Genomic DNA, 24,573 nt, shown 5'->3' with positions numbered 1-24,573 from the left:
GTTTAATTGCCATTTAAATATTAAGTGTGCATATTTGCGTGTGTGTATGCGTGCGTGTATATGAGTGTGTGTGTATGTGTATGTGTAGATGTTGTATGAGTGATTATTTTAATAGTCGGTAAATGTTTGAATTTGTATTTTAATCAAGATATTATTGTAACGAGATTTTCAGTTTCTAAGTAGTCTAGATTTAATAGCCAATTTGTAACATATTTTTTACAGCGGAACTTGGTCATAGGAAAGATATAAAATTTCTAGGGTTTAATGTATTTCTTATGCTAATACAAATAAAATACATTATTTCTATGGTTAAATAGTATTCCTATCAAAATTGAAATCAAGAAATATTTATTAATAATTTTAAAGTAAATTATTTTTAGAAAAATATGGTCATAAAGAAGTTTCACTTCTTACGTGTGTACACTAGTACACGCTGTCGGACACATTTTTTTTACACAGAATTGCTCACATATTTATAATGTATACGTGCGATGTCGCAGATCGGCTCAATGCTTTCCTGTTATATCAAAATTTGTGAGCCATTTTTGAAGTGAAACTTTCACAAAGTTCAATTTCAAGGTCGTCATGGAAATACCGTCACGTCATGGAGTGAGGCGACGATTTTTGTAACTTCGAATCTTGCCAAAGAAGTTTCACTTCTGACACGTGACTTATTTTCAGTCTTAGTTAGTTCCTATAAATCCCTAATCCCTTCCTCCAGGAAGCAGTAGCCCGTTCGCTAGAATTCGAACTGGCCCGTGTGAACAGCCCCGACTGTTTCTTCGTGTCTCTAGCGCGGGATCTGTTGGCCAAGCGCGATAACCTCGTGCGTGTGTTGAGGGAGAATGGGTTTGAACCGACTGTACCGGAGGGAGGGTACTTTATTGTAGCCAATTGGACTGGCTTGAGTGAGTGTGTTTTTTTCTTTCTAATGAATATAAGTAGTACCTAAAAGATATATTTTTTAAATTTATTTTTTTATACGAAATGTTTTTTTTTTTACTGAGTTAGCTGTCGTTTGTAGTATGTGTCGTTCATTGAAAAATAAATGTAGCTTTTTCGCATTTTTTTAAGGTTATTTAAGGCAAAGCTGTAAATTGATATACTCATGAGACAATTGCTATTTTGCAATATTATGTTCTATCAACCAATAGAATTTTGTCTCCATTTTTCAGCAATCAGGGTTCCATGTTTTTTGAAATAAGAAGAACGCTCATATTTATGTTTACGTAAAAACTCAGTAAAAGTTGTTTGTACAATAAATGTTATAATATTAATTTCCAGAAAACAAAATAGACCTCTCCACCGAACCAGACAAGTACAGAGACTACAAGTTCACCAAAAAGTTCGCGAAGGAAGCGAGCGTGCTAACTATCCCACCTTCCGCGTTTTATTCAGAACAACACAAGCATTTAGGAGAGGACTTCGTTAGATTCTGCTTTATTAAGGTAATCAGTATTTTTAGATGTTCTAGAATTTTCTAGTTAGCCGTTGTTTCTACATAGTATAGTAGATATAAAACTTAAAAGTTCTCTTAGGTGCCCATTTTAAAATTATTTTCATAAAAATCTAGATTTTATAAATGTACAGTACTCCAAAATTAATAATGCGCATGCAAATCTTCGCTAATTGTCGTATTTCCAAAATGTATTTCATTTGACTAAATAAATTTTACTAAATTATGCATGAAGAAAATGCATTTAACCACTCTATATACATATCGTCTTCGGACGCTCCGAGAATATGACAGTTACCGAACTGAGACGAAGATTTCTATGCGCATTATCACTTTTGGAGTACTGTATGTCCCTATTTAATTTAAATTTTTCAAATTAAAAGTATTGTAGTTGAAAATGTATACAATATGTGTATTTAATATTTGAATATTTGTAGTGCATAGATCTATTGATTTCCTTATTTCGGGCTAGATGGCGTTGAAGTTGTGTCAAATATTATACCTACATCTGTCAAAAATATTAAAAGTTTGTTTTTTTTTTTACAGAAGGACGAAAACCTCGCCTTAACAGAAAAACTACTCAAGGAGTGGAACGCCAAGAAGAAATAGAATACTCAGAAACGAAGAAGAAATATTAATTAATTATAATTAAGAAAGAAATAAGAAAGGAATTTATACTCTTTTTACCGTTTGTACTCAACTAGGCCCAAAATTGTAAATAAAGGCTTGAAGAAATTAAAGATTTGATACTCAAAATATGTATATAATATAATATATTGTATAAAATGAAATAAAATAATTTTCATTAAAATGTTTGTTTGATTTAGTTTCACTTGCTTGAAAATTTTAAGGTTTGAAGTCACCACGCAGCCACCGCTTGGCGTCGCGAGTATCGTTGCCGTAGGTTTTGCCGAATCTAAACAAAAACAATAAATTCAGTTTATTATTTATAGAATATTCAAATTTTTTTAATAAAACATTAAACAAATCTGCATAATAATAATAAAATTCAACATTTTTCTTTCCTTCGTTACCCACTGGTCAATAAATTTATAGAATTATACAAGGCTATTACATTACAAATCATTTTCTGATGATAATTTTATGTAGTAAGTTGTAAGTACTATACCACGTTGCACTGAATATAAGATTAAATCATGAATATCATTCTTCTGTTATCATAAATGGGCAGTAACTAGAGTAACTATAGCTGTTTGTTACAACATCAGGTAATTCGGTCACATTTGCTTTGATTTAATCCAGTAGATATGTTTTCTGTACTACAATAATTCCTACATGCTTTTGATTTCTAGCTATCTTACTTTAAAGTGAAACCTACAAAAATTCCTACACTTAAATACCTAGACAATAAATATTGTAAAACACACCTGAACAAACAACCCGGCACGTGGCCAGCATAATTCGGCAACATTCCGACGTGCTTGTGGTAGATCTCCGTCGGGTTTATGGATAGAGGAGGATCAGGCCTGGGAAGGGAAAGGAGAGGATTAAAATGTATCGAGGAACGGATCATTATACGACTTTTTATAACATTCAAGATAAAAGTATATTTTTAAGGTCAGCTTAAACATTAGAACTACTAATGAAGCCCTTGGACCTTGGACTTGAAGCCGGACCCTTTTAACACTTTTCCACGTATTTTTTTATACAGTGTCAATAACGGTGTCCTTGGTCACGCGTGAACGGGTGGACCGATTTTGATAATTCTTTTTTTTATTATATTCCTTGAAGTACGAGGATGGTTCTTATGGAGAGAAAACGTTAATATGTACCACGGGCGAAGCCGCGGCGGACCGCTAGTACCAAATAAAAAGAAAGCCAGGAGTTGTGATACCGTGGTGATACCTACTTACATTGTTGTAAATTTTATGCGCCTGACATTTTTGTTCAATGAACTTGTCCTGAACCTTAATTATAAGTTTAAAACTAGTTTTATTAGGTAGGTAGGCAGTATTTAATGTGAAAATTGAAATATTGACAAAAAAATTCGCCACCTTTCACTGAAAAAGAACAATGATGATTAATTAGTAGAAGAAAAAGCTTTTTGGTAGACAACATTTATTTCTTTTTCAATACAGTTTCTAGTACATATTATAATGATAATTCAGGGAAATGTTTATCTACTCATGTATATTTAAAAATATCAAATACATAATAGGTAGGTATATGTATAGTTGTAAGAAGGTCGATATGAGAATAGGAAAAATACATAGAAATATTCCGATTTTCTTATTAACCTAACAACGAATATGCATATTATAATGGTAGGTCTATCAAGCCCTTAGTAGAACATACATTCGCTATATTTTTAGCGATAAAATAGACAATTATTTTTTCTTATTCGCTAAAGAACAAAATTAATTGGGAAGTGGTTACCATTCGTACAGTTTTTGGATATTATTTTTTTACTTTATGATTAATTGTCGAATTTATCTAGTTAATGTACCTAAGTATACCAAATATATTGTAGTTTGTTATAAAAAAGTTCTGAACTTATATGTCAAAAGGTTAAAGGGTTATAGCCATTTATCAATGATAAGATATTTGTACGAACGTACCCCACGTACGGGGTACGTTCGTACAGTAGGTGGGGTACCTTCATACGGCATGGGGTAGATTCATACAGGAAATTAAAAAGCCAATTAAAGATGTGAATTTTTTTATTATTTATTATAAAAATATTAATTTATCAAAGAACTAACTTATTACTTGTGACTTGACTCATAGTCGATAAATCTTTCTTTAGAAAAATAACAAAAAATAAAATTGTTCATCCTTAGTTTACTTATAACGATTCTAAGCTTTACAATCAGTCAAAATGAGGTGTTTGCAATCATTGGATAACACCGTTGTACAGTCTTTGACAATTTAAACTTAAAATGCGTTCTTTGGAACTTATTGCATATTATACATATTTATTTAAATTCACTGTAAAAGTAAGAATTCTAGCCATTCTGGATGTAAAGCCCGTTCGTGGTTAAGGATCAGGGAGAATCATGGCGACATCGCTGATATACACAGTATGTATGTCTTCTATATCAGGGAAAATGAAGGACCATGACAATCCCGGTTTCTTCCGAAGATAACTTATATCATCTCTGTATCCGAATAATGACAGAGAACTTTTCCGACATAATAGAGACAAGAGACAATAGAAGTCTTTTTTTCAAATTTTACCAAAACATAACAATTATCTTTGATTTTCTCTGGTGTCACATTTAAATAGTTATTGATACTACGATCATCAGTCACTTCGTCCATTTCTAAATCAACTGGAGATGTTGAACTCTCCCGCAAGCTAAATTGCGATCCTTCAGATTCACTTGAATCATCTTTGCTTTCTATTTTCTTAGCTTTCTTTTTCTTTTGTTCTGAATTAAGTTCCTTTAAACTACGTTTCACTGCTTTGGCTCTGGCTTTCCTTTCCTGTTCTATTCTTTTAAATTCTTTACATTAATGGGAGCAAAATCTTCATCGCTGAAGGCCATTTCATTGAACGGCCATATACCTGGCTTTTCAAATCCACTTGTAATATTTTTTGCGGTGAATGATTCAAAATATGCAAGTTTTACCAGTTTAGGAATATTATAAATGTTGATTGTTTTGCCAGGATTCGACATGCGCCAATTATTCAACGCTATTTTCAACTTTGGAGCATTCGTACGCGTACGAATGTGCCCCCTGTCTGGGTGTCCGAATGCACCCCATGCCTTTACACAAAATTAAAATAAAGCTTTATACAAATTCCAATTTGTTTTTATAAATATAACAATTAAAGCTCAAAATAAACAATGTTATCATTAATGAACCATCACCATTTTATCAAAAACATAACAATTCTACTTACAATTTCCAACGAAGTTTACGTAAAAATTTTACACACCGCGCGCGAAAATGCGTCACGTCTTATCAGCTCATGCTCCGTAGTATGAGTGGCGCGTCAATCCGCTAGCAACATGGCGACCGATATGTCTACACACACAGGCAAAGGCGTGTTTGTGCGCCGTTTAGTATTTCTGTTATACTGACTGTACGAATGTGCCCCGCGTACGAATGGTGACCACTTTCCCCTACATAACAAAGACGTCTCAAAGACCTATACAAATAATAATATAGAAGAAACTGGGACTCAAATATTTTATATTCAATAACCTGAACATATATACAATATATTAAAAAAAAATAAAAACAAATCTAGTAGGTATAATCTAAAACTATTGTAAGGATCAAAATAACTAATTCTCATCCATTTAAACATTTGAAAACTAATTACATAAATTCTATTTAGTTGGAACAGTACATTTTCCACGTCTATAGACAATTAGAGCAATACACATTGACAAAAACAAATTTGTGCTTACGCGAACTACAAATAACCTTAGAACATAAATATAAACTGACGTAGAGGCGGTACATGCGAATATACTTGTTAAAGCCGTTCCTCGTTAGACAAAGATAGAATATACATTTAAACCATTAGCCGAAAAGAGTCAGCAACCTAACCGACTATACGCAACCCGGCTAAATTAGCTAACTTCAAACGAAGCGTGTTTTTACACGTAGGTATGCCGCTTCTACCTCAGTTCATAAATGTATTCTAAGCAAAAATAACTTACATTGGAGAAAAAAGGAACATTAATAAACACCAATAGCTCATTTAGTCCAAATAATAAGACGTTCAAATTCACAACATTTATTTTTAAAACGTTTAGGCCAATGATTTGACCATATATGGTCCTTCGAGGTGGTATCCAATCTTCGCGTAATAATTCCTAGTTCCAACTCCGGAAATGACAGCCATCTTGTCAGAGCCGTGTTCCTCGACCGCTATACGTTCAGCTTCCTCCATCAACAGCATACCGAAACCCTGGTGCTGGAACTTAGTTGGATCGCGAGCGTTCACCTGCAAGAAACGTGTGTTTTATTATTATTGCGTGGCGCTCCAAGCGGGGCCCCGCGCAATGCCACAGGTGCCAGGGCTTCCGGCACTCGTCGCACAATTGCCACAGGCCGCTTGCCTGTGTGCGTTGCGGAGAGAGCCACGCGACCGCGGATTGCCCGCGGCCAAGAGACGCCCCCGCCATCTGCGCAAATTGCGCGGGACCACACCCCGCCAACCACTCCTCTTGCCCGGTGCTGCGGCGCGAGGCCCGCAATAAAAAGGCGGGCCCGATAGCGCGCACCACGACCACACAGCAGCAGCCGCAGCAGCCGCGCGCCGCACCGAATGTGCGGCCTAGCGCGCCGGCGGCGCCACCCGCGCCCGTAGAGCCGGTGCCTCGTGGAGAGGCCCCCTCCACCGGTCTTATGGCGGCGGCGAACAACGCCCCCGCAACCACATCCGCAAGAAGAAACCGAAGGGGGCGCAGCGGTAAGAAACGTTCCCGCACGCAGCCCCCTCGGACCGCTACCGCCTCCGTGCTCCCTGCCGGCCCGCCCGCGCACATTCCGCAGGCGCCGGCGCATGCGCAGCAGCGCCAGCCCGAGCGAACACGAGCGCAGCCGCCGACCTCCGCTCGGGTAACTTCGGCGCAACGATCGCAGCCGAACTTATCCGAACCCGCCCGAGTACAAACCTCGACACAGCTCGGCCCAGCATCGGCACAGCTCGACCCAGCCAAGCGGACTGCGATGCGAGTGGCGTGCCAGGTGCTCCAGAGCATGCTGGCCGCGCTGGAGGAAGGCGCCGACCCGATCCCCATCATCATGCAGGGCCTGCTGACTCTCGCTCAACAGTGAGTAGCCGCTTCATTTACTGGAACGCGAGCGGGCTCAGCAAGGAGAGAGCGACATTACTGCGCCACCTCATGCGTGAACAACGAGTAGACGTCGTCCTCCTAAACGAGACGCACTTGGGCGCGGCTGACAAACTCAGCGCGTCTGGCTACGTCTCGTACAGACAGGACGAATGCTCCCCGCATGGGCGTAAGTACCGCGGACTTGCGATCCTTATCCGCAAGTCCATCCCTCACACCCCACTCCCCGCTTTCACATCCCAATCCTTTTCCGCGCTCGGCATCGAGGCGGAGTTTCCGGTGGGCAGGCTGCGTATGTATGCTGTATACAGGCCGCCCGGGGGGAGAGTTGACACGAACGAGGTGAAACGACTTTTCGCCTCGAGCGTGCCGACGATCGCCGCGGGCGACTGGAACAGTAAGCATTCGCACTGGTTATCCCGCCTCGATTGTTGCAACGGCAAAGCCCTTTATAACATTATCGATTATAACGACATTGTTATAGAGGGCCCTTCCGAACCCACTCACTATCCTCGTACAGACTCCCACCAAGCGGACGTCATCGACTTTACGATTCACAATGTGATCCGCCAGTCGATGTCGCAAACTGTTATTGTGGACGATCTCGGCTCAGACCACCTGCCGGTATTGGTCGAGATCACTGCAAACAGTTCCGCACTTGCCCCATCCTACTCCCGCCGTTGTGTTAATTGGGAGTTATTTGCGAATACGCTTGAGCGCTCTACGCCCTCACGCGCGGTTTCAAGCGCCGAGGACGTGGAGATATTCGCGAATGGCTTGCATGAAGCACTCAAGTCCGCTCTTTCCCAAGCCACGACACTTAAACCGTCCACTTCCATACTCCCCCCCATTCCCGCTCACATCAAAGCCCTCATCCAGAAGAAGCGAGCTCTGCGACGGCAGTGGCAGCATTTGCGCTGTCCCACCCTCAAGCGGCAACTTGCTCGCTTGCGAGAGCAAGTTAGCGATGCGCTTGAGGCGAACAGGATCGAGGGCTGGCACCGTGCGATCGACTCGGCCGCCGAGGACTGGCCCTCGCTCCACAACCTCTGTCGCAGGCTTAAATCTTCAACTGCCCCCGCGCGCCCACTCACCGATTCCGCGGGTAATTATATATACGCCCCTCAGGGTCGCGCTGACTTGTTCGCCGAACATCTGGCACAAGTTTTTCAGCCGAACCCCCTGACGCCGTCGAGCGCCGCCCACGCAGCAGTGGTGAACGAACACCTGTCAGGTTTTCTAGCATCACCGATACCGCCCGCTGAGGAAGTATTCTTCACCTCCCCGTCCGCCGTCCGCCGTGCGATTTCGCGTACAAAGTTGCGCAAAGCGCCCGGTGAGGACGGCGTGACGAACGAATCCCTCCGCCACCTCCCCCGTAAAACAGTCGCGGCTTTGTCGCGGCTGTTTAACGGTATATTACGCACCGGCCATTTCCCTTCAGTGTGGAAAACCGGTCGCGTAATAATGATCCCGAAACCCGGCAAGAATGCCTCCTTAGCGGGCAGTTATCGACCCATCACCTTGTTGAGCACAGTCTCCAAGGTGTTCGAGTCACTACTGCTGCCTATGCTGCGTCCGTACGTGTCGCCGCGCGCTGAGCAATTCGGCTTTCGCTCGGCACATAGTACCACCCTTCAGATATCTAGAGTATTGCACCATGTTAGCTCCGCCTTGAACAGGAATGAGAGAGCGGTCGCAATATTTCTAGATATCGAAAAGGCTTTCGACCGCGTCTGGCACGAGGGTCTTATATATAAGATCCTTACCACTACCCAGTGTCCCGCGCGGCTTGTGAGGATATTGCACTCCTTCCTCACGGACCGCTCCTTTCACGTTTCCGTGTCCCCCGCCATTTCCCGAAACCACTCTGTGCAGGCGGGTGTCCCGCAGGGCAGCTGTTTATCGCCCGCGCTTTACTCCGCCTACACAGATGACTTCCCTTCCCCCGCGCTAAACTCTAATCAAATCCTCGCACTATATGCCGACGATGTAGCTTTGATCGCCGCATCGTTGAATACAACGCATGCGATGGTTAAGGCGCAACGCTGGCTCGATGAGTTGCCTGCGTATTTCGAGCGTTGGCGGATATCTGTCAACGCGCGAAAGACACAGGTGATTCGGTTCGGTGGTTTGACCCCCTCCCACCAACTCACTTTGGCTGGTGAGCAGATCCCATGGTCCGATACCGTCCTTTACCTAGGTGTAACTATTGATTGCAGGCTTCGCTTTAACAGCCACGTGAAGCAGGTAATCAACAAGTGCAAAGCCGCCCACGCCATACTTCGTCCGGTGTTATACTCTGAACTCCCGCTGCGTATAAAGGTAAGCGTTTATAAAACCTACCTACGGCCGCTCCTCACGTACGCTGCGCCCGCCTGGTATGTGTATGTGTGTGAAAGCCTGCGCCGCAGAATGCGCGCGCGGCAGTCACTCGCATTACGCGCTATCGCCGGCGCGCCGAGGTATGTGAGAAACGAGCTAATACGTAGCGATCTCGGTGTAGAAACGCTGGATGAGTTTATCCTTCGTCTCTCCCAAAATATGTTCTCGCGGGCGGACGCTTCCTCTCATCACCATCTCCGAGAGATTGCTCCGCACCGCGCCATTCCCGGGTCGCGTCGTCCAAATCCGCGCGACCTACTACCACCCCCCTCTCCTAAGGCGTCCACAGCGCCCTCCCACCAGCCGACGTTGGAAACAGCGTCGGTATCCAATCTAGCGCTTCCAGCGCCACCTGCCGCCCACGCACTCTGTGCGCCCCTTACTATTCCCTCCTACCAAATCCACTCCCACGCGCAAATAGCGCAATCCCTTATAATACCCCCACCCACGCAAGCCCCGCCTGCGACGGCGCACCCTACCGCGCCGTCTGTCGCCTCACCCTGCATAACTCCTACACAATCGGTACACAACGTACCCAGCCACTCCCACGCCTATCCCCACGCGCAATTGGCGCTTCCTACCTCACCAATCGGTTTTGTGTCGCTCCCGGGTTCCTTGTCCGTCCCCGGCCTAAAAAGTTCTGGCCGGGCTCGTAAAACCAAACACAGGTCGGTCGAGTCTTCGCAAAATGCGAAAAGGTTTAAAGCTTCCGAGTCGGGCACAGTCTCCTATACTGTGCCCCAAATATCTAAACAGGGCGGTTCGCCCCCACAGTAACCCGCCCGTATTAGCGGGCGGCGCTATATACCTGCTGCAGGGGGCTTCCCGCCCCGATCAGCATTCCCCACGCAGCCTCCTAACGGAGGCCGCGTGTGTGAAGACCCACTCGTCGTCGTAAAGTTAGTCTAAGATCAAGTTTGGAGAATAAAGAGCTATCGAGGAAGAAACTGAGTTTTCAATCTACATACAGTCCAGAATATTCAGTGGTCCATCGAGCGCCGGATTGAAGATTCGAACCACGGAAACCCTGCTGAAAGAAGAAGCCATCGATATCTACGGGTTAATATCAACATGGTCGTCACACGCAGCCAGGGCGAAGCCGCGGACATCGAAGACCGGGCTATGGAGCAAGTGCGGCAGGAGAGGGCTCGACGCTTAATACTCGACCCTCCGGCCTCACCGTCGGAGTTGAGGACTACCACAGCCACCGAATCGGCTGACGTAGCGCAACCACGGCGGCGATCACCTACAAGGTCCGTCAGATCGGCACGGTCCACGGGGAGCACGACCACACGAATTAAAATGGCGGAATTAGAGGCGGCGGAAAAACTCGCGGCCATTCACCGCAAGGAACTCGAGCTTGAAAAAGAGCTCGTAAAGAAGCGTCTTCAAGTCGAGGTGTCGGCGATAGAAGAAGAAAATCTACAAGAAGACACCACCACCGCACATGACGAACATCAGAAGGTGGACGACTGGCTGCAGGCGAACCCCATAAACACACGGGGGGAGCCGAACAAAGACGAGAGACAGCTACGGTTCAGCGTGCAACGAGGGCGATCTCCCACGCCGACTAAGTCCCGAACGGGCATCGAACGGTTAGCAGCGTCATTAGAAAAAATGGCACAACCGCGGCTGCGCCACGTAGAGCTCCCAATATACGCGGGCGCTATTGAAGAGTGGCTGCCGTTTCACGCTGCATTTAAAGACACGACAGAAATGTATAACGTCTCAGACGCGGAAAATATTCAACGTTTACGCTCGTGTCTGAGAGGCGAAGCAAGAGACGCCGTGGCGGCATTACTACACACCGCGACGTCGCCTGCGCTGATAATTCGAACGCTCGAACAATGCTTCGGACGACCGGAAATACTCGTCGATAGAGCATTGGACGAATTGAAAAAAATGCCGAGGCCGGGGACATCGGCGAAAGAATTGAATAGCTTCGCCGTTAAGTTGCAAAATATAGTCTGCACAATACAAACGATCGACCGCAAAGGATACCTTTTCAATCCGATGCTGGCGAGAGAGGTTTTGGACAAGCTAAGTCCACACATTCGATCGCGTTGGTGCGACTACGCGCTCACACAAGTGGGAACGATAGACCCGGAAATCGTCGTGCTATCTCGCTTCCTTATGCGAGAGGCCGATCAGGCGCTGCGATACACGTACGCGCCTGTGAGCAACGCTACGACAACAACATCGAAGCCAGCGTCACGAAGGAAAACTGCAGTCTTCAATATTGTATCAACGAATGAAGAAAAGAAAGAAAAAACATGTCCGTGTTGTGGGCGTGACCACGAACTCACTGCGTGCCCGCAATACACAAAACTCAGCGTAAACGAGCGATGGGCGCTAGTAAAACAAAAGGGAATTTGTTTTAAATGCGCCACGAGAAAACACAGACGCAATTTCTGTAAGGCGAAGTTGTGCGGCGTAAACGAATGCCAGCGCTCACACCATTCGTCCTTGCATAACGAAACACCGAGGGAGGAGCCATCGACATCTGCGGAATATTGTATGTATTTCAATACAGTTTCGAGTACATATTATAATGATAATTCAGGGAAATGTTTATCTACTCATGTATATTTAAAAATATCAAATACATAATAGGTAGGTATATGTATAGTTGTAAGAAGGTCGATATGAGAATAGGAAAAATACATAGAAATATTCCGATTTTCTTATTAACCTAACAACGAATATGCATATTATAATGGTAGGTCTATCAAGCCCTTAGTAGAACATACATTCGCTATATTTTTAGCGATAAAATAGACAATTATTTTTTCTTATTCGCTAAAGAACAAAATTAATTTACATAACAAAGACGTCTCAAAGACCTATACAAATAATAATATAGAAGAAACTGGGACTCAAATATTTTATATTCAATAACCTGAACATATATACAATATATTAAAAAAAAATAAAAACAAATCTAGTAGGTATAATCTAAAACTATTGTAAGGATCAAAATAACTAATTCTCATCCATTTAAACATTTGAAAACTAATTACATAAATTCTATTTAGTTGGAACAGTACATTTTCCACGTCTATAGACAATTAGAGCAATACACATTGACAAAAACAAATTTGTGCTTACGCGAACTACAAATAACCTTAGAACATAAATATAAACTGACGTAGAGGCGGTACATGCGAATATACTTGTTAAAGCCGTTCCTCGTTAGACAAAGATAGAATATACATTTAAACCATTAGCCGAAAAGAGTCAGCAACCTAACCGACTATACGCAACCCGGCTAAATTAGCTAACTTCAAACGAAGCGTGTTTTTACACGTAGGTATGCCGCTTCTACCTCAGTTCATAAATGTATTCTAAGCAAAAATAACTTACATTGGAGAAAAAAGGAACATTAATAAACACCAATAGCTCATTTAGTCCAAATAATAAGACGTTCAAATTCACAACATTTATTTTTAAAACGTTTAGGCCAATGATTTGACCATATATGGTCCTTCGAGGTGGTATCCAATCTTCGCGTAATAATTCCTAGTTCCAACTCCGGAAATGACAGCCATCTTGTCAGAGCCGTGTTCCTCGACCGCTATACGTTCAGCTTCCTCCATCAACAGCATACCGAAACCCTGGTGCTGGAACTTAGTTGGATCGCGAGCGTTCACCTGCAAGAAACGTGTGTTTTATTATTATAAATACTAGCTTTCCGCCCGCGGCTTCGCCCGCGTTTCCAAAGAAAAACCCGCATAGTTCCCGTTCCCGAGTGATTTCCGGGATAAAACCTATCCTATCTCTCAAGTTGGATCGAACTGCACATGGTGTGCGAATTTTATTATAATCGGTTAAGTGGTTTAGGAGTCCATTGAGAACAAGCATTGTGACACGAGATTTATATAACTATACTAGCTTTCCGCCCGCGGCTTCGCCCGCGTTTTCATAGAAAACCCCACATAGTTCCCTTTCCCGTGGGATTTCCGGGATAAAACCTATCCTATCTCTCAAGTTGGATCAAACTGCACATGGTGTGTGAATTTTATTATAATCGGTTAAGTGGTTTAGGAATCCATTGAGGACAAACATTGTGACACGAGATTTATATATATTAGATTAAGATTTATTTTACTATATTAAGATTTATTTTAAGCTCCCGAACAATACTGCACTGCTTGAAATCGGCATTATTTCCCGGCTTCAGCTCAGGCCTATATGTGTCTTTCACGTGATTACCTAGATCATATTTCCTCTTTTACAAATTTCCTGTTTACAAGTGTCTATAACACACCTCTCCCCTCCCTTTTCTAGATATAAGAGCCGTATAGTCAGTCAGCTCCAACACAATTCCGCCATCTATAAGTGCCTGTAGCAAACTCCCCCCCCCCCCCTCCCTATTTACCCATCCTCCCCTTTTACCCCCCACTTACCGGCACAACAGACCCGTAAACATGCAGCTCGCGCACAATACTACACTGCTTGAAGTTGGCATCCTTGCCGGGCTTCAGTTCAGGTCTATACGTGTCTTTGGCACACTTGCGCAGACGCAAGAGACCAACCAAAATGTCCTGATCGGGATCCTCGTAAGAGAGGAACGTCTCCCAGCCACCGTTCGCTACGTAGTCACGGCGGACCAGTTCCACCTGCGAATTAAATATAAAAAATTAAAACAATACATTTTTAAAAGTACATAATATTTTATTCTTACAACTTCATGGTAGAATTATCTGACTTTCTAGATATTTGAGACAAACTAGCGTAAAAACAAATAAAACGGATGTATGAAATAGATGTGACATTTATAAAAACACTCAAATTAAATTCTTTAAAACAAAAATATTGAAAAAAACACATCGAGTGTCATACATGTTCTCTTCTCATTATACAAACTTGTGACGTCTGAAATAATCCATACTAATATTATAAATGCGAAAGTAACTCTGTCTGTCTGTCTGTTACTCAATCACACCTAATCTACTGAACCAATTTGCATGAAATTTGGTATGGAGATATTTTGATACCCGAGAAAGGACATAGGCTACTTTTTATTGCGAAATATGTACCACTGGCGAAGCCGGGGCGGACCGCTAGTCATTTATAAAAAAAATATTATAATTTCCGAACTCTCTAAAACAATAACAATAAATAGAAATAAATCCAAAAGAAACCTTGAGTTGCTCGCCCTCCCTGTGACATTTACAAAAAAAAATCGTTCAGAAATAGGCTAACTCAAAATATTTGCAAAAAAATAATCTAAACCCACCTCATACGGTCGCACTTTGTTGTGTATCTCCTATATGCCCACCTCCTAGTCCTAACGTCTATACAATCTGTGCCCAGATCTGCCATACAGTGTAACGCTAGCTCCCGGAGATTGCCTAGTTTATTTATTTATTTACTAGCTGTGACCCGCGGTTTTACCCTCATTGTTCCATTCCTATTGGTTTAAGCGTGACTATAAATAGCCTATAGCGTTCCTCGATAAAAGGACTATCTAGCAATGAAATCCTTTCCAAATCTGACCCATGGAGATTAGCGAGTACAAACAAACACTTGACCCACCTCATACGGTCGCACTTTGTTGTGTATCTCCTGTATGCCCACCTCCCTGGTCCTAACGTCTCTACAGTCTGTGCCCATATCGGCCATACTCTGTAATGCTAGCTCCCGGAGATTGCCTAGTTTATTTATTTATTTACTAGCTTCGACCCACGGTTTTACCCTCACTGTTCCATTACTATTAATGTTAATGAGATGCTATATAGCCTATAGCGTTCCTCGATAATTGGACTATCTTACAGTGAAATCCTTTTCAAATCGGTGCTGGTTCCTGAGATTAGCGCATTCAAACAAACACTTGACCCACCTCATACGGTCGTACTTTGTTGTGTATCTCCTGTATGCCCACTTCCCTGGTCCTAACGTCTCTACAGTCTGTGCCCATATCAGCCATGCGCTGTAAAGCTAGCTCACGGAGATTGCCATGTTCCACCCCAGAGGATACTAGCGGCATCGGAATGTCGCGTTGTACTCTGAAAACAATAATTGTGGTTAATAAAATGAAATATGAATATTTAGAAATTATGATAAAATTGAGATAAATAATTCAAGACTACAAACTTGTGCAATGCTTTTATTAATAACAGTTTCATTTATGTTATCGTATGAGATCATAAATTAAATACACATTCTAGCGTTAAACAAAAAATAATTGTTTTTCATGTATTATATGAGCAAATATACTATCATTACCTTTCAACAATAAAACCAACCATCCACCTACCAGAATCTAGCTACTAGAATCATAAACTCATCAATAAGTGTGGTAAAAACAATATCCAAGCATTGTTGAATAAAACATTCATCCAATTGAACACCTTGTTTCATAGCTGTAATGTTCAAAGTCAATTGTCCCCTCTATTATTAAAACTCTGCCTAAAATATACTACAAACTCTGCCTACTATTATTAACATACCTATAAACCCTAGTCCACGGCGGCACCAAAGCGAGTATTTTAGCAATGAGATCCACCAACGTGGATGGCGGGTAGCTCTTGTAGCGCTTCGTCTTCCACAGTTCATATAGACCAGTTCCCCTAATCACTAGAGTGGGGTATATCTTGAGACCATCGGCTCTGAACGCTGGGTTCTCGAAAAATTCCTTGAATTGTTCCACGTCGCGATCGAGATCGACGTTTGGCAGGTCGGGCATCATGTGTGCGACGATCTGAAATTGGTTTTGATTTGATTAAATCATCATAATATGCTGAAGGCATAGTTAGTATGAGAAAATAAGTTATTTTCGAACAAAGGTAGATCGTGCCGTTTGTAAGAGCGCTTGGCCATTGAGGTAAATTATTCTGAAATAATGTTATAAAGTAAAATAACCTGAAATTTTATCATTTTTTTCATGGGTAGTATCTACATAGATCCTCCGCTTTTTACCCAGTAACAAATAATAATAAAAATGCCGCAACTACATTTCTACTATTTCCAAAATTCACCAGTCTCTTATAGTCAGTTTCTAATTAAAAAGAACTTTAACTACAGACAGATCCTATTAATTACTAAAGTAAAAATTACTAATTTACTAACCTTAAAACCAGCATCTTTTAAGTAAACGTAAATACTTATTTACTAACCTTAAAACCAGCGTCTTTGGCCAAGTTGAAGTTCTCACACACAGCTTTGACTGTGTGACCCCTGTTGGTGTCCCTGGCAATGTCTTCATATACAGACTGCACGCCTATTTCCAATCTAAAAGTACAGATAATATAAAATAAGTTACTGTCTTTGATATATTTAATAGTGTAAACTAGTATTAGAGAGAATATTATTTTGATTTGTGTTGGTTTGTCACGTATAAAGTCATAAAGTCAAAAACTACTTAATTGATTAAATAAATTCTTGTACTTGAAGAAAGTTACACTTTTAGCAAGATACCTATTATACAGGTCATATTTTTTTTTCGAATACAGCAAACAGCTTACATTCAATACAATAAGAATTGAATACAGCTTGTCGTATGTTATTTCTAATGTACATTTTTTTTTTTTTTCAACATTTGAGTGACAATAGCAATAGCCACAAACAACTACATTACAGCAAATGTTAATTTGAATTTGTGATATAACAAATCAACTTTATTTGCAAATCAAATCAAATCAAATAATTTATTTGTAAATATCTAAATATTATTATCAAATAATACTTGCCTAGTGCAACCATAGTTAAGCATGTCAGTCATGTGGCGTTGCAGACAGTAATCTGGCCTGGTCTCAATAGTGATACCAATGCACTTGGTTTTGGCCTTCTCCGAGTATTTGACAGCCTCGGCAACACTACCTGAAGTGTGGCCAGATAGTGCATCATGGAGATTCCTACAAAGCGAAATAAATATTTATGCTTTTACCTTAGTACAGCAGAACAATACTGAAATACTGCACAACATTTTTTTAACAAAATTCTATTGCTTTTATTTGTTTTTTGTCAATTGTTCCTCATTTAGACTGACCAATTAGAATGTTAATGTTGAAATCAAATTTAGAGAATAGGATTTTTTATTTAATTTTAATAGAGTTCTGCAATTATTTGGAAGATTTTAATCAGAAGAAGAACAGGAATTAACATTACTTATCTATTATTTATTATCTAATATTTTCATGTTGTCTCACACAAAATATAAAATAGTTGCTTTATCTACACTAATATTATAAAGAGGAAAATTTTGTTTGTTTGATTGTAATGAATAGGCTCATAAACTACTGGACCGATTTTAAAAATTCTTTCACCGTTCGAAAGCTACATTATCCATGAGTAACATAGGCTAGGTTTTATCCCGGAAATCCCAGGGGAACGGGAACTATGCGGGTTTTTCTTTGAAAACGCGGGGGAAGCCGCAGGCGGAAAGCTAGTTACATATACAATGCTAACAACAGTAAATCTTTATTTTACTATTGTTAGCGAATAAGTCACAAAATTAATGACTTGGTAGCCAGCAATGAGCAAAATAAATATAAAAATTAGAAACATAACTCAGTTATAAAATGCAAGGTTTCAGTTACAAACAACCATAGTATGTTATCTATGATATTCTTACCTGATAAAATAGTCCCTATAGTCCTCCGGCAAGCTCATAAAGGTGCCACCCATAACAATAAACTCCACTTTATCAACACTGTGACCCAACTGCTTCAGTTGTTCCACCCTGTGACGCGTCTGCAGATATGGATTATAACGAGCCCTTATAGCTCGCATGGACGTCGGCTCATAGCCGGTATAACTCTGCGTAGAGTATTCGAAATCCGAATCTGGCCCACCAGGGCAGTATACGCAGATATTGCCCGTAAAATTAATGTGTGGGCAGCGATGCGGCTTACACATAACAGCCACTACCGCAATCCCTGATGCCGTACGTATTGGCTTCGCTTTCAGCTTAGGCAACAAGTAACTCTTCGCATCCGACGGCACAGCTGCTATGATATCCACCAATCTTGGCGACGTATCCAGACCATACTTCGACGAGATCCTGGTCTTCATTTTGTTAAGGTTAACATCTTTCCCCTGTCGATGAGCCGCCTGCAGCTCTTGTATTATCTCCGATATCACGATCACCATTTTCTCCTCTTTCGAGAGGTCGGGCAAGGGCTTCTTCTTCGGCATTTTGATATTTTATTGCACAAATTTCGCGTGTTTTTACAAAAACCAGCCGCAACAAAACAATGACAGTTGACAACTGACAGATAGCCGACTGCCGACCACACGATCAATAAATCATTTTAGTGTTACTACGTAATAAAATTAAAACACTCCCGATCGCGAAACTGTGGAATATGATTAATTTATTTATAGATCAATAAAAAGTATAAAAAGAACTAATGTTATCACAAAACTATGCGAATAAAAATTATTTAGTTCCCAGCAAAAATTTTTTTCTTTCGAAAATAATTACATATCTACATAATTGTCTATAATAATTGTCTACATCCACAGATACTAGATCTGTGTCTACATCTGTTCACTTACTTGACTACATTCACAGGTGCCCATTCTGTACTTTGCCGACGCCTGTAATTCGATGAGAAATCACATAGAGCAGAATTTGTCAATTTCTTGGATGAATCTCCGAATCGTTGGAAGCCGTATGGCACATGTCCAGCAAAGCCTGTTAATTAAAAAAATATCAACATTACCGTCACTTTTAATTCAAAATTTGTAGTTAGGTACAATTATTATTAATGTTCTTATTAATTTTTCCTTACGAATTGACTCTGCTGGATTATAACCCCAAATTTGATTTCGGACAAAAGACTGATGAATTTTTCCGTACGACATGAATGAAAAAATAGCGCCTTATAAAAATGTATTAAAATTGCTTGTTATGAATTTTGAGTAACTGTCATAAGCTAAAGTCATAACGTTTCCATGGTTACTATTTATTTCTGACTGACAAGTGACATTTTAGCCGGCCTTTCATCGCTACTTCACCAAAAAGTTTTTATATTTTTTATATAAATACATATATAGTTATAAACACGACACAAAGTTTTTTATTGTCACGTGCTATAGATTATTGTTTGCACGTCCTTTCCTTGTTCTCACCTTTCTTGATATATTTCTGTGGATCTGAATTTTCCATGAAGTACGGACTGATAGAATGAGAAGCTGGCGACAGTTTCGGTTCATCCATCGGCAGATCTCTGAGTATTCCCGCACATTCGGGTCTTACCACCACTAGGGGTAACTTGAATTCAGCAGTTGCGGACTAAACAGAAATTTTTAATTACTTTTAAGAACAACTTGGCAACATTTTTCTCTATTCATTATTAGCCATTATTCTTTCGCGCAGCTATTCAAAAATTATCTCGAACATTCTTCAACATTCATATCTTCCATCCTTCTCTTCCGTTCTTATTAAGGTGTGGTCTCACTCACGAATCTGTCAACCAAATCCCAGGGTTTTCCTTTGCCCGCTTGCAAGTCTACGACCCTCTCTAGCTGATTTCTAGCAGATCTCTGGTTCAGTTGCGACTTTTGAAATTCTGACAAAGCTTCAGTCGCTGACACGGTGTATCTTTGTCCAAAATGCGCATTCAGACGTGGTAGGAAACCTACCGATTAAAAAGGATCTTTCAAACACAAGCAGAGAAGAAAACGAATGTCTTCGCTTTTATCTCCGCAAGATTTTCCTAGATTAATATTGCATACTTACAACATTAAAACTAAAAAATGTAAACATTACCAATTTTATATTATTTAGGTATATAATATATCGTAGGGAAATGGGTCGTTATCTCGTTATACCTGATTGCCCAGCGAATAAAACGAATCTTGAAACCTATCTCGTATCAGGTCAAACTGTATCTCAAAGCACGTACATTTAAAAGGGCATTATTCAAGCATGTACTCCCATTTCAATCCAGTTCCTTTGGTAATTGTTAATGAAGCGACTCCCGTTAGAGACGCCGTCTGATATCCACGACGCAGATGACGGTATGATACCGTATTCTTGTGATAATTATAGACTGTCAGATCTGCTGTTATTATCTGTGTATTTGACTTTATGCGAATGATAGATAATTGCATGTTTCGTTTTTGGGTAATTACTAATTACCGTTTCGTGGGTACCGTACACGATGGTTAGTAAGTCACTCGCTTTCATGTAAAAAGCAAAGATAAGTGAAGAATTTATATGCAAATATAGAGAGAAATTTAGAAATTAAAGGCAATCCTAAGAAACCCGAAAATTGTCAATCAATAAATTGCCAAGAAATTATCAACATTTTTTTAGTTACTCATTTTTAGAAACTGTAAGGTAGTAGTTACCTACTTATTCATATTCATTGATTGACGAGCATTTAGAAATAAGCGATGGTAATATGTACTTAAACTTATTTAGAACAAATGTAACAGACTGCATGATCAAACAAGGCTAACAGTCAGGAAATCTAGAAATTCCTCAGACGACCCAGTGACTCAACGAAGTCTATTGAATCACTATAGCTTACAAGTTCCAGAACTTAAATAACTACTTAGGCTATTCCAAGGTTGTTTGCGTTAATAATACCGTAATTTAGGGTTTTCTATGAAGTTAAGCAGGTAACAAAAATTCAAAGACATTATAGACTAGCCAAAGATCAAAAGATAGCATAAAATGCAGCACACATTTCATGTATTAAGAAAGATAGGCTCTAGAGAGGCTCTCGAAGTTCGTTATTTTTCAAACTTTCAAAGTTAAAACAAAAGAAGTAGTTAGGTAGGTGTAGAAAGGTATTATCAAAAAAAGGAGATTAAAATAAAAATTGGTACTTAGCTAGATAATAATCGTAACTTATGACTAACATAAGTCGTCACAAACAGAAATTGTTACACTTCAAAAAAACTAAAGCCTACGCTCCAAATTGAGAATCTTACGTTGTTTTGGTAACGTAAAATATTATCATGTTGTCTGTTGTAACATTTGAGATTAATGATAATACTTATTGATGATACGATTCTGGCACACGTTGTGTAAAACATGATACGTTTATGTCACGTTTCGTAACTTATGCCTTTTGCCGTCTTTTATATATGTTTTAATCCTTTTATAGTAATGATGATCACATTAAGCGCGGATTTACTCTTATATAAGTGTAAATTTGTGTCAGCTCTTCTTTATATCATGACTTTTGAAGGACGCAGTTACGGAATGATATGTTTTCATTGTGTACATGGTTTTATATGTCTTAGTATTTAGGAGATGAAAAACTTATAAACAATTGCCTCTCCAAGTAGGCTTGCCAGGTGTCCGGCTTTAGCCGGACATGTTAGGCTTTTTGCAGTCGCGTCCGGCCAAATATGTACGTGTTTGGCCTGTCCGGCTTTTGTCAGGCTTTTTGTCAGAGTGGCGATTCGTACGACGATGGGCGGACGAGCGCCCGACCCGAACGGACAAGGGCGAGCGGAGAGCAAATTATCTTCCGGCCGGCAAATATAACTAGATTTTGTTATTTTTTAAAGATTTTAAATTGTTCTATAAATACCTACTATAAAGTAAATTCTTACCTAGCCGTAAAATTAATATTATCTTTTTGTTACTTTCCAGAAGAATGATTATTTTTATTTGTTTTATTATATTTTTTAGTTTATAGTATTAAGAATGCCAAAAGAGAGCTATATTCATTTGTTTTTTAGTTTTAATAATATTTAATTATCTACAAAAGACTGATGATCCATTTGTAAGTAAAACTGTAATAGTGTAACTTAATAAACATTTCAAATTCGTAAACGAGTTTTTTTATTATAAATATTATGTCCATCTTTTAATAAATATCGAATATCCTCACTTTTCACCACGTATAAATACTTTTTTCAACAGCCCAGCTGTAAAAACATTATGTTTGGCAATAAAAAAAACATGTCCGGCTTTTAGGCTAAAATGTCCGGCCTTATATAGTGCGCAGTCCGGCCTTTGCATTTTATGGCCTGGCAACCCTATCTCCAAGGCCTCTCCTGCTTACTACCCTTCCTTTTGCACATATTATAGGTACTTATATATCAGCTCTGACGCTCTGACAGTAAATGTGAGCGAAGCCAGTGTAAATTTAACTAATAGTTCATACCTTCATATCCTGGAATCATGGGATGCTTGTACACAGGGTCGCCATTTCGAAACCGCGCGTTGACAATATCCACGTCTGTTTGTGCTGGCCGAAATATCTGTAAAAAAAAAAAATTTATAAAATAAACTGTCAACCACACTGAAATCAGTACATACTTACATTATTATTTTTCGAAATCTAAAATTATTAAAAAATAAGTATTATTTTTTCATAATATTTTGTTAGTTGCTCCGAGAGCTAAACGTTATGGTACGTAGGTAGGTACACGTAATTTATTTTTATACATGTTTTATGTCCTTTGTTTTAATACCCATAAAAGGGTTTTAATGACGTAATCTGATATGCCACCTGGGGTTTTGGCGTGACGCTGTAGTCACCAGGTGGCGTGGAGGGCTGCCCAACAGATCCGTATCGAAAGCGTGCCATTTTCATGAATATTCATTACAAGGATATACAGACCGCAATGTGGTTCGTTTTATTGAATTTTTTCTACCAAGGACGTAGAAGTTACGTTTTTATGTAGAAGTCGCAGTTGCTTCGGTCGAATTTAGAATTTGTTACAATCTAATTTTATATTACTTTTAGATTTAATGAGTACTTGTAGTAGTAGTAGCACACGTATTTCTTCCATATTTCTTATCCAGGTAGATTACGATAAAAAAATACACCTACATACCAAAAGGTGGAACGAATAGACGCATATTTCTGTGACTAAACTATAAATCTCATGAAATAATAATATTTCCCAAGTAAATAAAGTTTATTAGTAGATACGATTATGACAGTAAGTATCTACTACGAACGAATGAATAGTACATTGTGTTTCACAAATAAATTAACACATATAATATGTTAGTAACGGAGCCCTACACCACAGTATACTTTTATAGCATGAAATGATGTTTGTCCTCTTGCAGGCTGAAATCGGACAGTAAATAAACGCATGTTTGCGCACATACAAAACGCACCTTGCGTAAGTAACATTTGAATTGCGGGTGCTATTGTGTATCTACATAATATAGGTATTAGAACGCTAAGTAAAGCACCCTGAGGCCTGAAGGGAACCCAATTTTACCCTTGTTATTTTGAAGAAAACCCAATACACACGGTCGACAGGGTAATTTACAAACGATGTAAATTGGGAAATCCTACGTGCACTCTTCCTTATTGTTTCATTTAATCAATCACATTTATTAATAAGAAAGTTTTAAACTATCTCAACGCACCTGAAAGTCATCAGCCGTTCGATCAGAGAGCACTAGCCTCTCCGAATGATTCACGCTAGGGTCCAGGAGAATCTTGTGCGTGGTTGACCCATATGTGTCGCCGATACGGTACTTGTATTCTGGACAGTGGCCTGTATAGCTGAAGGAAAGAACAGGATTGTCAAGGCTGCTTTTTATGTTTCTTAAGGTATAGAAGGATTGATTGAAATAAGCTTTAATAAGAAATGGATAGTCAGGATTAATTACGGGATATGAGGAAACGAAATGGTACGTGCCTCCTGCTCATACGCAAAATTTTACATCTCTTAAATAAATAATATTCAAAAAGATAGGTATGCAAAAGTTTATTTTATTTTATTTAAAATATCCCTAAAAATTTATTTAAACCTTTAACTTTAATTCCTTTTCGTGTTTATCTATAATAAAATTCTATATGTGTATGTGGTTTGTAAAGAATTATACTCCCTACGAATAAGGGACACTAGCTAGGTACTAGTTATTATTCTGTGACACTAGTAACATACCCAGGAATGTAGTGTGGCTGCGCGATGCTAACCAGGTCTAAAGCCATGATTTCAATGAGTTCCGTAACTAAATAATAATCAACTCATAATTTTTAATTTCACAACTAAATTTTGATCTGCCTCTATTGT

The 24,573-nt window shown here is 40.0% G+C and overlaps 3 protein-coding genes across 5 annotated transcripts in view; 1 reads left to right on the top strand and 2 right to left on the bottom strand.

Moving 5' to 3' along the window:
• Positions 1-2,267, top strand: part of LOC123705412 (kynurenine aminotransferase) — a 10,331-nt gene extending 8,064 nt beyond the window's left edge. For all 3 annotated transcript variants that reach the window (XM_045654186.1, XM_045654179.1, XM_045654171.1), the window contains 3 exons: positions 722-908; positions 1,285-1,448; positions 2,003-2,267. In XM_045654186.1, coding sequence (XP_045510142.1) covers positions 722-908; positions 1,285-1,448; positions 2,003-2,065 — 414 coding nt within the window. In that variant the 3' untranslated portion in view covers positions 2,066-2,267. The remainder of the gene's footprint in view (positions 1-721; positions 909-1,284; positions 1,449-2,002) is intronic.
• On the bottom strand, positions 2,241-24,573 carry LOC123705451 (UPF0605 protein GA14893). Its single transcript, XM_045654229.1, has 8 exons — positions 24,445-24,573; positions 23,921-24,059; positions 22,695-22,791; positions 20,029-20,204; positions 19,696-19,858; positions 19,120-19,258; positions 2,845-2,943; positions 2,241-2,372 (listed from the first exon to the last, which is right to left on the bottom strand). Exons 1-8 carry the CDS (start codon positions 24,489-24,491, stop codon positions 2,303-2,305), a joined length of 930 nt encoding a protein of 309 aa, XP_045510185.1. The 5' UTR covers positions 24,492-24,573; the 3' UTR covers positions 2,241-2,302.
• LOC123705390 (elongator complex protein 3) lies at positions 13,043-18,821 on the bottom strand. The gene is made up of 7 exons (XM_045654139.1): positions 18,194-18,821; positions 17,310-17,474; positions 16,737-16,851; positions 16,071-16,321; positions 15,461-15,626; positions 14,025-14,237; positions 13,043-13,268 (listed from the first exon to the last, which is right to left on the bottom strand). Exons 1-7 carry the CDS (start codon positions 18,754-18,756, stop codon positions 13,074-13,076), a joined length of 1,668 nt encoding a protein of 555 aa, XP_045510095.1. The 5' UTR covers positions 18,757-18,821; the 3' UTR covers positions 13,043-13,073.

This window comes from Colias croceus, chromosome 2 (genome assembly GCF_905220415.1).
Source record: "Colias croceus chromosome 2, ilColCroc2.1".
Taxonomy (NCBI): domain Eukaryota; kingdom Metazoa; phylum Arthropoda; class Insecta; order Lepidoptera; family Pieridae; genus Colias; species Colias croceus.
This window is presented reverse-complemented; position numbering and strand designations above follow the sequence as displayed.

Excerpts from the sequence above, each read along its gene's own strand:
- LOC123705390 (XM_045654139.1), bottom strand. The coding sequence starts at position 18,756 with ATGCCGAAGAAGAAGCCCTTGCCCGACCTCTCGAAAGAGGAGAAAATG. Across the intron at positions 17,475-18,193 it reads TATAGGGACTATTTTATCAG|GAATCTCCATGATGCACTAT; the intron begins GTAAGAATATCA and ends TTCGCTTTGTAG. Across the intron at positions 13,269-14,024 it reads TTTACGGGTCTGTTGTGCCG|GTGAACGCTCGCGATCCAAC; the intron begins GTAAGTGGGGGG and ends CGTTTCTTGCAG.
- LOC123705451 (XM_045654229.1), bottom strand. The coding sequence starts at position 24,491 with ATGGCTTTAGACCTGGTTAGCATCGCGCAGCCACACTACATTCCTGG. Across the intron at positions 22,792-23,920 it reads GAACGGCTGATGACTTTCAG|ATATTTCGGCCAGCACAAAC; the intron begins GTGCGTTGAGAT and ends TTTTTTTTACAG. Across the intron at positions 19,859-20,028 it reads GGGATTTGGTTGACAGATTC|TCCGCAACTGCTGAATTCAA; the intron begins GTGAGTGAGACC and ends ATTTCTGTTTAG.